This window comes from Antechinus flavipes, chromosome 4, assembly GCF_016432865.1.
Source record: "Antechinus flavipes isolate AdamAnt ecotype Samford, QLD, Australia chromosome 4, AdamAnt_v2, whole genome shotgun sequence".
Lineage (NCBI taxonomy): Eukaryota > Metazoa > Chordata > Mammalia > Dasyuromorphia > Dasyuridae > Antechinus > Antechinus flavipes.
The window spans coordinates 148,628,507-148,645,079 of NC_067401.1; the positions used below are offsets into that span (position 1 = coordinate 148,628,507).

Below are 16,573 nucleotides of genomic sequence, written 5' to 3' on the forward strand. Positions count from 1 at the left end.
CTCAGTATGTATGCACAGGAGGAAAAAAGTGTTCCAAAATAGTTACAGCTAAGATAGATACTTTTTTTTTTAAGTGGAAAATCAAATTGCATCTTTCATAGCTCACATCATTTTTCTAACCAGATAATGAAATGTCCTTTTATTTTTTAAAAAAATTTATTTTTAGAAAAACAAACATCACCATACAAAGGTTCTGGCAACTCTTCTGGCCATTTCATGAGCCTTCCAAGGTTCCTTCTTTCACAATTGCCCGGGCAAGGTTTCGTGCAAGAGCAAGTCTCAACATTTCCACTTTAGTAGTCTCGATGTCATCATCCTAGAAGCATTGCTTGTCAGGCACAAACCCCGCCTCACCCACAATGCAAGCCCTTACCCCCCTCTCTTCTCCCCCCATCCCCCCTTAACTGGGACCCAAGTACCTGGAGTCTCTGACTCTCAAGATCTCTGGACTCTGTTCTTCCAATTGTCAGATCCTCTAGGCATTGCATCAGCTCATAGGTTTGTTCAGCAGAAAAGATAACCTAAGAAAGGAGTTGGGGAGGGGGAAGGGGGGAGTGTTAAAATTCTAGGACCAAGGACAGGCTATTAACCTCTGGCTTAGGTCAAGCCTACAGTTCTCAAAAATTAAACTGATGTAATCAGCAGAACATCTTAGCTAGGTAGATAGAATCTGATGTTCTTAAATTCATACTCCCTGAACCCCCTACCCTTTAAGCCCAGGATCTTAGCTGCCAAGATGCCCATACCAGTCAAATCAGTTCACAAAATAGGAAACAGCCTATATCTTGTGTTATGGTTATGTCCTGGAAAGCAGAGGTTTTAAAAATGAATTGCCTCCAAGAAGCTTATAACCTGACAAATTGAAATTTGTGTGGTATCTTAAATACCAAAACTCAGAAGGGAAAGGCTATTGTGGGCTGACACCTGTTTTTGTTCTAGTAGAGGAAGGGCATCAGTCAGTAGCGTCATCCAGAAGGATCGAGGTGCAATTTGGGAAGTCATCAGTGATAGCAGCAGGGAGGCAGCATCAGCAAAGCGCTTTTCCCCATATAGCCGGTGAAACTCACGGTATTTTCCTATTAACCCAAGAGAGGCAAAGTCAGATTAACAATAAATCCTAATAAGGCTTTGGATTCAGGAAGATGAGTGCTACTAAACGAAAGTTGGTTTCCCTGTCCTCCCCTTACCCCCCCAAAAAGCCACTACATGGAGCAGGGAGAAGACTCCAAGATCCTAATGTGTTACAGCACTGCAGGATGTCCCTGGTCTTTCAAGCCCAGACAGACACTGATGTCATGTCTCCGTTAGGAGAGAGATGATCTGCAGCCTCTTCTGGGCATAATGAGCAGCCAGTGGGAGATACCTAAGAAAGTCAGACGATCACTAAGCATCATAGCTGGGCCCAGGTTGTCAATGAGATCCAAGTCTGAAAAACTGCCCCGTTCACAGTAATCCTTTAGGAACCTACAGAGAAATGTCCAGGGTGAAGTTGGGGGCAGCAGATATTTTCCCACCCATTAAACCCTAGGTAAATGGAAGCACCTCCCTCCAGCTAACTGTTTACAAAGACAATCCTGCCCAGACCCACCTATCAGAGACTAGGGTGGCAAAAGCCGCATCTTTGGCTCGGATGCTCCAGGACAAGGCAGAGCCCAGACGGTTGTTGCAAACAGCTTTCATGGCAAGGATCTTACAAATGCTTCGAACTTTTCAAAAGGAAAGAGAGATAGATTCTAGATGATCTGCTGCACACCCACTAATACACTTCCTCTTTCCTGCATGGCCTGTCCCCATTGTGCTCTACATGTTCACTCCAGCTAAGTACAAAAACTTCAAAGACAGAATTGAAAATCTTCAGTGTCATATAGTTATTTCTCTGCTCATAAATACCTTAGTATCACAGTATTTCCTGCAAAATTGTTTAATGCTGCCAAATGTTGCATTTTAAAAAGCAACGGAAGGACTCCTTAGGCCCCAAAAGTCTCAACCTGGATAGGGCCTGAAGTCCCATGTAGTTCATCCCTGAGCACACAAATCCTGACTCTTGATTCTTATTAAAGGGAAAAACAGTATCTTAAGCTCTTATCATTCATCATCTCAGTTCAGATTAAATCCTTTGAAGAGAGAAGAAAGGGACTTGAAAGAAAACACAGGAAGGAGGAAATCTTTCCAATTTTGTTTGGAGATAGAGCTAGAAAGAATGCAGACTCAAACAGTCATTTTGCAGATGAAGACTGCCCAAGATCACGGGTAGTAAAGGGCAAAGGTAGAATTTTAGTCCAAAATAGAGCACACTGCTTCCTCAAGGAAGCTGAGGTCTACAGCAGTTAAAGAACCAGATCTAGATTGCACAGAAAATGTGTGTTAGAAATGCAACTGGTCTCTAGGTCTTTGTGACTCTGAAGCCAGCACTCTTATTAGGCCATGCTATAGAGATTACATCTAGGGCAGCCAGAAAATAATAAATAAATAAAAATAATAAATAAATAGAAAATAAGGACTGTTTAAACAGAGGTAAAAGATGTTTCTAGTAAGCCTGCTCCCCGATTGACTAGCTCATGAGCATGTCATCGTATGTAGTAAGTAGATTACCAACTCTCCTGCACTCTCCATATTTTTCCATAATCTAGCTAGTACAGACTGACAGTGATGAGATCTCCAATGACCCAATCCCCACTCTGATGTCTGACATACAAAGAAGAGTGACAAATTACAATGGCTCACCCACTTCATCACAGAATGAAAGCAGTCTAAGAATAGGGCCCACCTTACCTTGTTCAGTCATCTGCCTCCTTTCACAGATCCGAAGTATTTTGAGGGCCTTCTGCTCTGTGTTTAGGGGAATCCGCTCAATATGTAGCTCCAGGTAAACCCTGCCCAGCTCTGGACAATGGTCAAAGTAATCCACACCAAGCTGCCACAAGCTGAAAACAAAATCCCCAAAGGGAGAAGGGTATGGGGCAATCTAGGGCGAGTCCAACTGTATTCTGGGTAGACACTAGCAACTGAGATAAATGTCCTTCATTGCCCTGTTGCTAGTGATTAGCTGGCTGCCTAAGAAAAATATTCCAAGCCACCCTTTTCCCAATTTCACCAGAAAACTCCCAATCTTTCCCAAATATTCCTACCTGTGATGAGCAAACAGTCCTGATGCATATTCGAGCAGAAGAAATTCTCGCATATTGGAACCAAAACTGAAATAAAACTCACTATGAGATTATTAGCAACCAAAACCTTTCTCCTGTATAGGTTTTAACCTTCAGTCAGATGCTGCTTCCATCCCTGCTTATAAACTTAATCCTTTCTCTCAGGAGCATCATAGCTGCCCATTCCTTGTACCACCCTTTGCCACACTTACTAGAGATTGTGAGAATGAAGAAGTTTGCAGTGATCCAGTAGGTCTGTCAAATGAGCAACAAACCACCAGTTGCTCAAGGCAATGCTGTAGAGACAGTTGTCAATGCAAAAAGGAAGACAGGATAAGTAATTTACAAGATATTCTAAATCTCAACATACCTCTTCCTTAGGAGGTTATTTCCTACTCTCTTGGATATAATATAACAGCTAGGGATCCATGGTACCCCATTTATTTCTGCTTTTCAGGATAATAATAAACCATTTTTTTCAAGGGAAAGTTATCACCTGTCCCTAAACAGAGAGGTACAACTTAGGAAGGAGAGACACTGGCAAGAAGTGAGAGGTAGAGAAAACCAGAGAGATTCCTACCTGCATTCCTTGATGACTTGATGAATGTCAAATTCAAAAGCTGCCATCAAAATGTTGTCCAAAGGTTCTGGACTACTATCACCTCCCAGAAAGAGATCTAAGCTGGACTGTGGAAAGGTCACAATGTGAATTGAATTACAAAAGTAGCTAACGGTTCTAGGGGAAAAGCAAAATGAAGACGCAAAGTTGGGACCTGTAGGAAAAGGTAATAGGATTTACCAAAATAGGACTCAATTAAATACCTTGGAATCTATTTCTTTTTTGAAAAGATTGCTAGGAAAACTGTCAGAAAATTTATCAGAAATTAGTATTACACCAGTATTTATGGTATGACCTGAATATAAAAGGTTAAAAAAAAATTAGAGGAGAACAAGATCAGATCGGGTACTTTTCTTAACTATGGCTAGGGAATGATTCTTAATAAAACAAAGAATAATGAAAATTTAAAGACAAAATTATAAATTTTAATTATATAAAATTAAAAATCTCTTGTTCTAATAAAATCAACAAAGGATCACCATTAAAAATCTGATACCCAAAATATATGGAGAATTGAAATAACACCAAAAGTCATTCTTCAAGTGATGAAAAATATTAACATATTTCAAAAGAAGTTGTGCAAATTAAAGAGCACCAAAAAAATGCTCTAAGTGACTAATAAGAACATAAAGTAACTTTGAGGTTTCACCTCCCCCAAGTGGTTAGAAATGAAAAAAGATAAGAACAATTAATGTTGAAGGGGCTGTGGGAAGATAGGCACCACAATGCAGGCAATAAGTTAAGTGGCAAGAATAAGCCCAGGGATAACCAGTTAGTAAGTAACTGAGGACAGATATGAACTCAGGTGCTCCTAATTCCAAAGTCAGTGCTCATACACTGGACCACCTAGCTTTACCCTATAACATATGTAAGTTAAAAGAGCTGTCAAATGGTCTAATTGGATTTCAAGATGGAATTATGCAGGAAGATGAACTAAATAGACCACACCCAGCAATCCTATCCCTGGCATATACCCCAGTAAAGACAATAGAAATAGAGGTCCAATGCATGTCAAAATACCCCTAACAGTACTCTCTCTGATAGAAAAGCACTAGAAGGCCTCAGACACTTAACACTTCCTAGCTGTGTAACCCTGGGCAAGTCACTTAACCCCAATTGCCTCAGCAAAAGAAAAAAAAAAGAAAGAAAAGAATTAGAAACAAAATGAGTGCCCATTGATTAGGGAATAGTTGCGGGGGAGGGAACCATGGTTTGGGAATCTAATAGATCATCATTTATTGTGCAGTGTGTGTGTGAAAAATTCAGAGAAATAAGATTTGAATGAATTGATGCAGAATGAAATAAGAAGAATCAAGTGAATTATATTCAGTTACTACAACACTAAATGAAAAGATCATTTAAAATGAAGTTGAATTCTTGAGTAATAGAAAAACCAATGAATGTCCTTGGGAAGACATAATGAAACAACTCCTCTCTAATAGTAGAAATGTGGACCTCTATTGGAATAGAATATTATATAGAATGTTAAGACAAGGTTTTTATTTTGGATATGCTTTTGTTTTTCTTTAAGGGAAATTAATAACTGTGACATAAAGAAAAAGAGCAACAATAAAACTAGACTAAAAATAAACTCCTAATTTTTCCAGAGCATAGGAACGTCAGCACACAACTTTCTCTCTTAAGATGATGACTTCACACTTACCTGGGCATAGAAGTGTAGTTCAATGGGTTTCACTGTGGGGTGAGAGTAGAGAAGCCGAGTCACCAGGAAATGATACCAGTTACTGAGAAGTTCTTTCTGTTCCAGTAAAGCACTGTCATCTCCCAGCATGATCTAAGGGAAGAGGCTTCTCTGTAAGCTCAGAGAGTGGGGAGTTCAGCACAGTACATTCACCTTAGGACGAGATCTTGCCCTAGAACCAGGGGCATATCTTCCCTGAGATGGCTCCTCCTCCTCTGACAGGGCAGGAGCTCTACTTTTACTGCAGGGGTGGCCTAACCAAGACAGAGCAAGGATTCTTAACCAGAGGTCTGTGAACTTGTTTTTAGAAATAATAGTTTTTTATTTTCAAAATATATGCAAAGATAGTTTTCATCACACACTCTTACAAAATCTTGTGTTCCAAATTTTTCTCCCTTCCCTCCCCCCTATGCAGCAAGTAATCCAATACATGTTAAATATGTATAATTCTTCTATACATATTTCCAGATTTATCTTGCTGTACAAGAAAAATCAGGTCAAAAAGGAAAAGTAAGAAAATGCAAGCAAACAACAAAAAAGGTGAAAATACTGTGTTGTGATCCACACTCAGTTCCCATAGTCCTCCCCTCTTTGAGGACAGATGGCTCTCTCCAAAAGAAGTTGTGAACTTGTTTTTAAGGACATTTAAATAACTGTTTTCCTCTGTTGTCCCATATATTTTATGCTTTCAGAAACATTATTTTCAAGATGTGTCCACAGACTTCCGCAGACCACTAAAGAAGGTGAAGAACTAGTGGACTATCAGTCTGTTGACAGTCTACCCAGTTACCTTCCCCACAGACCTTGCAGAGGGACTCCAAGTGAGGGTTAGAAGCAAAGGTGCCATCTTGGAGATGTCTTTCGCATTCCTCATGCCAGTGCTGCCATTTCAGTTCCAGTTCTGTCAATGTCTGTGTGTTGCCAGGCTACAGAGGAAGAGGGCTCACTATGTAAAGTCCCCTTCCTCCCTCCTTTGGACTAGTTATAACACTTCTAGAAATATATCCAAAATAGGTTTAAAAAAGAAAAGGTTAAGATCTTTTATGTGCAAAAATATTTATAGCAGTACTAATATAATATATTTAATAATATAATAATATAATAATATTTATAGTAGTACTAAAGAAGTAGAAACAAAACAAATGGCCACAAGCTAGGAAATAGTGAAAAAACTGTGGTGCATGTACATAACAGAATGTCACTGTTGCAAGAAACAATAAATATGAAGAATTTGGAAAAAATTGGATTTCTATGAAGTGTAAGCAAAATCAGGTAAACCCTTCAGATAATGAGCATAATGTAAAAGAAAACAACCCTGAAAAGCTTCAGGATTCTGATCACAGCAATGACCAATAAAAACTTTATAGTTCCTTTATAGGTCTCCTTCTACTTCTCTGCAGCTCACCAGTGAAAAATGAGGTATTTGTGGTCAGATACATAGCCAATGTAGTAATGTGTTTTACCTTACTGTACTTTAGTGAAGGAGAGTTCTACTGGATATGAGAAGAAAGGAATATTACTGAGAAATGAAAACAATGTGGAAAAGAACATAAATAAAACCTTAAAAAAATAATTTCCCCAGAGCACTATTTGCTAGGTTCCTTGATGTTGCCTTAACATGTTGCCCTGTTCTGAGGCTATTCCTACTTACGCTGAGAATAGGCATTGTCCTCATGAGGTCTCCCAGGACTCTGCACATGCTGGCTGAAGCAGGGTTAGCATCGGCTTCTTTGGACAGCATTTGCCGTGCCTCATCGAGGCGGCCCTGCAGCACGAAGAGGGTTGCCTGCAAGAGATCCCACACCCTTCTATCTATAGGAAGCCAGGAGGGCCAGAGTCCCCCCACTGCTGGTGCCAAGCTGAGGATGCTCTCTCCCTAAATAAATTCTTTTAGTTCCAAGAATCCAAAGGATCTACTTTTCCAGTTCAACAAGGACTCTTCCCTTACTGCAGAGGAATCTCTCTGAATCAATACAGGATGAGGAACCACCCTAAGATTCTGTGAGCAGAAATTTGCCAAAGTTCTTTGCCAAATTCTAGCTTTTAGAATAGAAATGATTCTTAATTATCTTTCAGTAACCAAAGAAAGCAGACCAAAGCTCAACTAGCATCCTGAACATGTTCCTTCCCTACTTTGACAAGGCTTCTCTGAACCAAGAGAGATACAGGAATAGCCAAAGGGATCTAATTAAGAACATGTCTTAGAGATCATGTCTCATCCAATTCTCTCCACTTATAGGTAAAGAAATCAAGGCCCAGAGAGTGTAAGTGGTTTGCCCAATGCCATAAAGCTATTAAGTAACAGAATTAAAACACGGATCCTCTGATTCCAGATCTAGTACCACACTTTAGCATGAGTCCCCAGTGACCACTGAAAAAGATCCACACTATTAAGAGTGGTCAGAAAACTGTTCCTAGCCACTACCTAGGCCTTAGGCAGCAGGACTTAATAAGATTTGGAACTGTCTTAGAGGTAGGGAACTCCTTGGTAACAACATTCTAAATTTAACTACAAATTCCTTTCAGCTGATCTTCACTGACTACATATCAAAAATGTGCTCCCACCAAAGACACCATGGAATAGTGAAAAGAATATTGGATTTAGGTTCTCATTATGTCTCTAATATTTCCTAGTCATGTGATCAAAGAAAAAATCATGATCTCGCAAAGCCTCAGTTCCCTTATCTATAAAAGAAATGAAAAAAGTCATTAATATTCAAGGATATTAAATCCTTACTATGTGCTAAGTCCCTGCTCTTAAGGAGCTCACACTTTTAACTGACAAACACAAAACATAAAAAAGCAGTTGACAAATGACAAAGCCCAGGTGGCTCCTCAGATTGCATTAGAAGGTCAAATGATAATGTCAGGGGGTCAAAGGGCAGGACCTCAGAACAGAAATGATAAGGCACATAGTAGGGAGGAGGGGAGGAGAGGTGAAAGAGGTAGCCTATTTCAACCATTAAGAACAACTGGTATGGGGCAGTTAAATAGTGTGGTGAACCAGAGTTCAAATACGACCTCATTTACTAGCTGTGCAACCCTGGGCAAGTCACTTAATCCCAATTGCCTCTTGAAAAGAAAAAGAAAAAGAACAGTTGATGACTCTCATCTCATCTAAGTGAAATGAGTCAAGTAGCCTGGAGGGATTCTAGGTAGCTGGAAACCAGGGACAGAGAGAAAGGAAGGCAAGGAGGGAGGATCTTCCCTCCTGCTGGCAGTCAGATAGATTCTGGCTAGCCTGGAGCCGACAAAAGGAAGACAAGGGAGAAAAGATGCCCCAGTGGCGATGGTCTTCCTGCTGCCCAGTGGCCCAGATAGGACATGAGAAAGGGAAAGTTGAGAAGCAAAGAAAAGGATAGCTATATTTTCTGCAATTAGCTGGATGCATTCTGGAAAACTTCAAGTCATTGGAGAGATTTGAGCAGAGGGCAAATTTTTCTAAATTATTCTGCCTCCCCACTTCAGGATTCTAGACATTCTAAAATGCTAACATTCAAACTACCTCTTAGAGATGCTGTAAGGAAATCCTAACTAAATGTGAGTTATTGCTATTTTCTCTGGGACAGGAGAGAAAGAATGAAAAATATTTTGGCAGTCAATGATTTCAACTGATCATACTAACTACCTACAGGACATGTCATTTAGCTTGCAGACCCACCCAAGAACCCATGGTACCAATGTTGGGAAGAGATGCCCAAGCTATATTCAGTTCTTACCAAATTCCAGAAGTTCTCATGTTTGTTTGGATTTTCACTACCAAGAACATCTGCTGACAAAGCATCCATCTCACATACATGCAGTCGGACCCAGTCAAGGAGGTGAAGGAGTAGAGGACCAGCTGAGAGCAAAGACTAGAGTCACATATTAATCCTCACGTTTCTTCTGTAGCAATTTTCATTTTCTCACATTAGAGATGAATAAGCTAAGGCACAGAGACTGGTTATGGGAGATTGTTAATGAATATCAATGGTATATCTTTGGTTACTATAAGTATTTTCTTAAAAAGTACTGTAATCAGAAAGCAGAAGTGAAACTGGCACCTAAACATCCACTGCCTCTATTCACTGATTCTTAGCTATCAAATTAGTCCCATGACCATTAATATACATACATGGGCCACTATGACTAATGTCATGGCCATAAAATGAAATACTTTCATGGTTATCTTTACCCTAGGTCCCACAACTTAGTACCCTTAACAATTTATCACAAACAATTATGATTCCAAGGATTAAATTCTCACAATCTCACTTCTTTCTGCTTAATTATATGAAAATTTCCAAAATTCTTTGGACTTCAACCTGAAATCAATTCAACATATATTTATTAAGTGGTTACTGTGTATAGAGCATGATATTAGGAACAAGGGATTAAAATTTACAACAGCTTCTTAACCTACCAGTCTAGAACTGAATAAGAAGGATAAAACATGGATACAAATATATATAAGGTTGAATGTTATGAGGGAAATGGAAAACATTCTGTAAAAAGTATGAAAAGGAAAATTTATAATCGGCTACAGAAAGAGAGAATCTATCTATATACAATTTCTAGAATGTCTTAACTGTGCTATTACTATTCTTTCTATTCAGTGCTATGCAAAATATTATACATCTTTGTGTATTTAAGTACTTCTGATTAAATTCACCAACAAAATCAACAATGTAGATGTTATATGAAAGAAATTATACAAGGCCCAAGAGACCAAAAGAACAAACCAAAACAAAAGTGAAAGTCCCTGCCTTGAAGAAATTTATATTCAACTGAGGAAAAGAATGAAAGCTGAGAAGAATAATTTAGGTAAGAAATCCTACAAAATAGAAATAATGGGAAGATATTGGCAGGGGAAGAGTAATGGCTTTTAAATACATTTTAGATTACAAAAGCATCAAATTATTCTCACCTGGGGCCACTTCAATAAAGAGGATTTCACAAAGGTTCCAGATCAACTCCATTGCAGAAAGAATAGAAACCTAAGAAAAGAATCAAGAACAGATTTGATTTGAGAAAAATCACTCTGTGATAATTAGAGCAAAGCAGGAATTGAACCACAAAAGTGGTCAGAAAAATGACTGATGTCATAACTCATACACGAGAAAATAAATGCTTTGTTGAATTTGGCATAGCACATGGGATGGAAAACAACAAGATCATGATTAAAATAAAATAAACAGCAAATTAATTTTTCTTGTTCCAGGTAGGGTAAAATAAAATCTTTCTAATAATTAGAGAAAGAAAAAGTAGAACACTTCTATTTCAGTCCTCAGCTTTTAAGATATTTTATTAAAATAACAGATCTGAAAATGCTAATGCCACATCAACAACATAGCAACCCAATACTCTATTCCAGTTAATAACTATATTAATCTAGCAAATTTAGGATGAATATCTCCATTGATTAATTGGTTGATTAAGAATTAAATAATAATTGATTTAACCATTCTGTAGAGCAATTTGGACCAAAAGAGACATAAAATCACAAAACCTTTTGACCTAGCAATACCACTACTAAGTCTTTATCATAAAAGAGGTAAAAAGCAAAAAGTCAAAAGACCTATACATACAAAAAATATTAATAAGCAGCTCTTTTCTGAAAGCAAAGAATTGGAAATTGAGGTGATGTCTACCAAATGGAAAATGGCTGAATAAACTCTGGTATGTGATTATGATGGAATACTACTATGATATAAGAAATGATGAAGCACATTTTCTAATTTTCTTTCTTTCTTTTTTTCTTCCTTACTTCCTTCTTTTCTTTCTTGTCTTCTTGTACAAAACAATTAATATGGAAATGTTTTATATGACTGAATACATATAACCTATATCAGATTGTTGCCATCTCAAGGAAAAGGGAGAAAGGGAGGGATAGAATTTGGAATTCAAAACATAAATGCTGTAATTGGGGAAAAAATGAAATATTTTTTAAAAATTAGTGGTATAGATATAAATGCAACTGTACCTGACTGCTGTACTGACGACCAGAGACTGGATCTTGAGCAGCAACTAATAAAAACAAAAACATTTTCAATGAGCAGCAATTTTACTGTTTTTTTTCCCAGGAAACTTACTACAGGATTTCTCTCTGACCCTGCTATTATGAGAATCTATAATTTCTCCTTTTGATTATTTTTCATTTGTTTTTACACCATTATCTCAGAAGAATGAAAATTTCAGGCTGCTCAAAGGGCAACAAGGGAAAGACAAAGAAGGCCTTGCTACTACTGCTAGGTCTATATCTCAAGGAGATTAAAAAAAGAGACAAAAAGGACCCATATGTACAAAAATAGTTATTACAGCTCTTTTTTGTAGTGGTAAAAAACTGGAAACTGAGAGGGTATGATCACTAAATTGGAGAATGGTTGGACAAAGTATGGTATATCAATATGATAGAATACTGTTGTACCATAAAAAATATTGAAGGGAATAGTTTCAAAGAAACTTGAATTGCTGCTTTGTTTTCCTGTCTTTTTTTAAAGGCAACTGGGATTAAGTAACTTTCCTGGACAACACAACTAAAAGTATTAAGAGTATGAGGCTGGATTTAAATTCAGGTCCTCTTGACTCCAGGGCTGGTGCTTTCTTTTCACTACACCATCTAGCTCCCTCACCTTAATTGTTTTCCATGAACTACTGGAGGCTCAGGTGAGCAGAACCAAAAGAACAATTTATACAATAATAATATTGTAAAGAAAAACAACTTTGAAAGACTTAAGATCAACACAATGACCAACCATCAACTCTAGAGGATTCATGATAAAACATGCTTTTTAAATCTCCTGATAGAGAGCTGATGGACTCAGAATGCAGATTAGTATTAAAAAAAAAAAAAAAAACTGTCATGGCCAAATTTGTGGCAATTTGTTTTATTTGATTATACTTCTTTATAGGGTTTTATTTCTGCTTTCTCAATGAGAAGAAGAGAGAAGACAGGGAGGAAGAAAAGGCAAGTTTCCATAAAAACAAAATAAAATTTGATTTTCAAAAAAAGAAACATAATGAGGAGTTAATAAGTTATAGCATAATATAATAATGAGTAGCATTCAAGAATTGGTTTCACTAAGAAGAGAGTTGATCATTTTATTTGAATACCAAATGTTACACTTGTCAAAAAAGACTATTTTATGGAGAATGCACATAGGGCAAGCACTCACAAGGTGGTCAGAAAAAGTAATACAAGGACATCCAAGATCTCTCTTAAGATTTTAGAAATGATTTATGACATAGGCCCACCCAGTGGGCCCACAAGACCACCCAGCGTGGTGGAGGGTGCTGTGTTCTATAAGCAAAGCATAACTGAATTAGCTTAGAAGAAATACAAAATGAGCAAAATTTTAAAAGCCACCCTAAATGTTCATTGGGACAATTCAGGTCCAATCCTTGTATTAGTCTGATCAGCTACAGTTGGACACACTACAACTCAACTTTCACAGTGATGTCATTTTGTTCCTCTTCAAGAACGAAGGACACCAACCAAGCAATCAATCAAGAACAAGTATGCCTGGAAGAAAATGTAGGCTGGTCCATGACTGCCAAAGATAAGAGTATGAAATAGGGGCAGTTAGGAGGACTTGAGTTCAAATCCAGCTTCACAATCCCAGCTTCACTTAACCATGCCTACCTCCAAAATCTATGTGTGTGTGTGTGTATACACCACAAACATATATGTATAAAATAAATGCAGTAAGAGTTGGTGATATAGATGAGGTAGTGATTTCAATTTAACCAGGAGTCATTTACTGATACTTTATAGTTATATTCTTCCCGAATCATTTTCAAGATGAGACAAAACCATGAACCTATGGCACCTTTCTTTCAACTATATTAGGTTCAGCATATGTCTAGCAAATAACCCAAGTCTTCACTGGTACCACAAAACATTAAGAGATGCAGAGGAAGGTGTCCAGTACTTTAGGTAGATCTCTCTATGAAGGACTTGTAGAAAGATACAGATAAGAATGTTTCAGGATGAGAGGGCAGATATGGATCATATCATTATTTGTGGAATTAATATGCATACTGATGAGGTCATAGATTCATTTAATTTAAGTGCTTTCCTTATAGATATTTTTAATATATCTTATATCCTTTTACTGTAGATCAGTGGAAAATTATGGTTCTCAAGTTTCCTGACTTGTCCACATGCAGCTATTTAGGATCTCTAGTTTGCATTTATTCTCTTTATTTTATAAATGTTTCTATCTATACATGTTGTCTCACCTGATAGAACATAATGTCCTGAAAGGTAGATATTGTTTCATGTTTTTTGTCTCTGTATGCTCACATCCTAGCAGCAGTTATTTAATAAATGCTTTTTGATTGACTTTTTTAAAATTGCAGAAATAAAATTTGGTTTACACTTTAGTAACTCCACATTCTAACTTTCTGTGATATATAGTGTTTCTTTTAGGGGCAGTCATCTTGGCCACATTTTTCCAGGTTTGCTATAACAAAAGTAATCTCTGAGTAGTCCAAAAATATTTTCAAATTCTATCACAAAAGAACTTACTTGCTACTTGATGCATTTCTTCCATACAGGCCCTTATAACTGACCGATAGTTTTTACTCACTCGAACCAATCTGTAAAGAATAAGAAGGCCTTAAATTGGAAATTGGGGGAACACCCATCAATTGGAACATGGCTAACATATGACTGTAATGGAACACTACTGTACTGTAAGAAATGATGGGCAAAATGCTTTCAGAAAAACCTGGGAAGACTTACATGAACTGATGCAAAATGAATCAAGCAGATCAAGAACATTATACAAAATATAATCCTACTCCTCCTTTCAAAAAGAGAATGAGGGAAATCTGATTCAAAATCCACATGAGTGATCATATGATAGATGATGCAATAGCAGCACATTGAATAAGATATGAATTTTGGTTTATTTTCTAGTAGTGATCTATTATATATATATACACACACACTATATGATAATCAATTATAATAGACTTAGTCCTTTTTAGCAACACAATGATCTGAGACAATTCCAAAGGATTCATGATAACAAAATGCTATCTACCCCCCAAAAAAGAATCAACAGTCTGAATACAGATGAAAGCATACTATTTTTTACTTTCTTATTCATTTTTTTTTGGGGGGGGGGGAGTGTGTGTGTCTATGTTTTCTTTTATAAAATGGCTAATATGGAAATGTTTTGCATGATTGCATATGTATAATCTATATGAAATTGCTTACTGTCTCAAAGAAAAGTGAGAAAAGAAAGAATTTTTTAAAAAATTTTAAAAATTGCTTTTTACATTCAATTGGGGAAAAAATTAGTTTATTTTTAATTTTTATAAAAAATTTAAAAAAAAAAAAATTCAGTAAGGATTTGTGTAAAGTATATGTATGAAGAAAGTGGAGCCCAGAATAAATGCAGTTATAACAATGTAAGTGAAAAAAATTAAAAGGTTAAAGTCATAAATAAAATGAACAATATTGTTACCAAATTTCTATTATTAAATAGTAAACTACAAAATATAAAGTAATACATATTATCAGTTTTAATTACTCGAATAGTCAATTTTGCTTAATTTCTTAAAAAGTATATTCTGCGAAGGACTTTTTTTAGGTGTTGGTTATGAAATATTTGTTTTATTGAAAGAAAATTTCTTTAGTGATATGCATATTTAATATAATGATCTAAGGCAATGTCAGAAGACTCATGTTGGAAAATACAATCCACATCCAGAAAAAGAAGTATGAAGTCTGACTGCATCCTGAAGCAAACTATTTCACTTTTTTGGTGGTTTTTTCTTTCTCATGGTTTTTTCCTTTTTGTTCTGATTTTTCTTTTACAACATGACTAATGTGGAAATATGTTTAATATGATTGTATATTTACAACCTATATCAGATTACTTGATGTCTTGAAAAGAGGGGAGAAGAGAGAAAAAATAAAACTTAAAAAACTTATAAAATTGAATGTTGAAAACTATCTTTACATATAATTAGGGAAAAAATTAAGTGGGGAAAAAATCACATATATGTTTAAAAAGAAAAAAAAAATCAAAAAATCCAATTCTAGGTTATTTTCCTCTCTGAATCCTACTCCTCCTTCCAAAAAAAGAATGCGGGAAATCTGATTCAAAAATCCACATGAGTGATCATATGATAGATGATGCAATAGCAGCACATTGAATAAGATATGAATTTTGGTTTATTTTCTAGTAGTGATCTATTTTGTTGTGACCCCTGAGAATAATGCAAAGTATTTATAAGAAGGCTGGCTAGGGTACCTCTCTATAGCCAAAATTTTTTTTAAATTTATTTTATTTTATTTTACTTTTGCCAATTTTTTTATATAAAGGCTTAATAGAGAATCAACTTCATTATTGGTACCATGTGGTAGCTAGCTGCAGAGCCAATGGTTGCATCCTAGTTTTCCATTCTCTAGTTTGAGACAGTTATAGCCAAAAAACATACTTTGACTAAATTTTATGACTAAATTTCCATTCTTCCAACACAACCCCAATTAACTCTTAGAAAAAGATGGCCTGAGGTAATGCTCAAATAATTCAAAGGCATCTTAAGATAATCTTTTGTTTAAATAATTTACATTTCTTAAAGTCCAGGAAAATTTGAGCCTGAGATCTTACTATCTATTTTACCATTCAGTTTGCAAAATAAGTTGGGAAGAAAAATTTGGAACTATGCCCAAAGGACTATCAAACTGTGCTCACCCTTTGATCCAACAGTGTTTCTACTGAGTCTGTATCCCAAAGACATCATAAAAAAAGGCCCCACATGTGCAAAAATGTTTGTGGCATCCCTTTTTGTAGTGACAAGGAACTAGAAACTGAGTAGATGCTCATCAGTTGAGGAATGGCTGAAAAAGTTATCGTATATGAATATAATGGAATATTATTGTTCTATAAGAAATAATCAGCAGGATGATTTCAGGAAAGTCTGGAGATTTTTACATGAACCAATGCTAAGTGAAGTGAATAGAACCAAGAGAACATCATACACAGCAACAACAAGATTATGTGATGATCAACTGGGAGACCTGACTCTTTTCACCAATGAGGTGATTTAGGCCAATTCCAGTGCTGTGCTGGAGAAGGCCATCTGCATTCAGAGAGAGATCTATTGGTA

The 16,573-nt window shown here is 36.5% G+C and overlaps 1 protein-coding gene across 1 annotated transcript in view; it reads right to left on the reverse strand.

Moving 5' to 3' along the window:
* Positions 1 to 137: 137 nt before the first annotated feature.
* Positions 138 to 16,573, reverse strand: part of NUP85 (nucleoporin 85) — a 28,521-nt gene continuing 12,085 nt past the window's right edge. Inside the window, exons 4-19 of the mRNA XM_051995126.1 lie at positions 13,977 to 14,047; positions 11,430 to 11,473; positions 10,374 to 10,443; positions 9,187 to 9,308; positions 7,119 to 7,253; positions 6,271 to 6,393; positions 5,429 to 5,560; positions 3,727 to 3,833; positions 3,359 to 3,442; positions 3,129 to 3,194; positions 2,773 to 2,924; positions 1,589 to 1,706; positions 1,364 to 1,464; positions 925 to 1,076; positions 420 to 521; positions 138 to 316 (exon numbers count right to left, since the gene is read on the reverse strand). Coding sequence (XP_051851086.1) covers positions 215 to 316; positions 420 to 521; positions 925 to 1,076; positions 1,364 to 1,464; positions 1,589 to 1,706; positions 2,773 to 2,924; positions 3,129 to 3,194; positions 3,359 to 3,442; positions 3,727 to 3,833; positions 5,429 to 5,560; positions 6,271 to 6,393; positions 7,119 to 7,253; positions 9,187 to 9,308; positions 10,374 to 10,443; positions 11,430 to 11,473; positions 13,977 to 14,047 — 1,681 coding nt within the window. The 3' untranslated portion in view covers positions 138 to 214. The remainder of the gene's footprint in view (positions 317 to 419; positions 522 to 924; positions 1,077 to 1,363; positions 1,465 to 1,588; positions 1,707 to 2,772; positions 2,925 to 3,128; positions 3,195 to 3,358; positions 3,443 to 3,726; positions 3,834 to 5,428; positions 5,561 to 6,270; positions 6,394 to 7,118; positions 7,254 to 9,186; positions 9,309 to 10,373; positions 10,444 to 11,429; positions 11,474 to 13,976; positions 14,048 to 16,573) is intronic.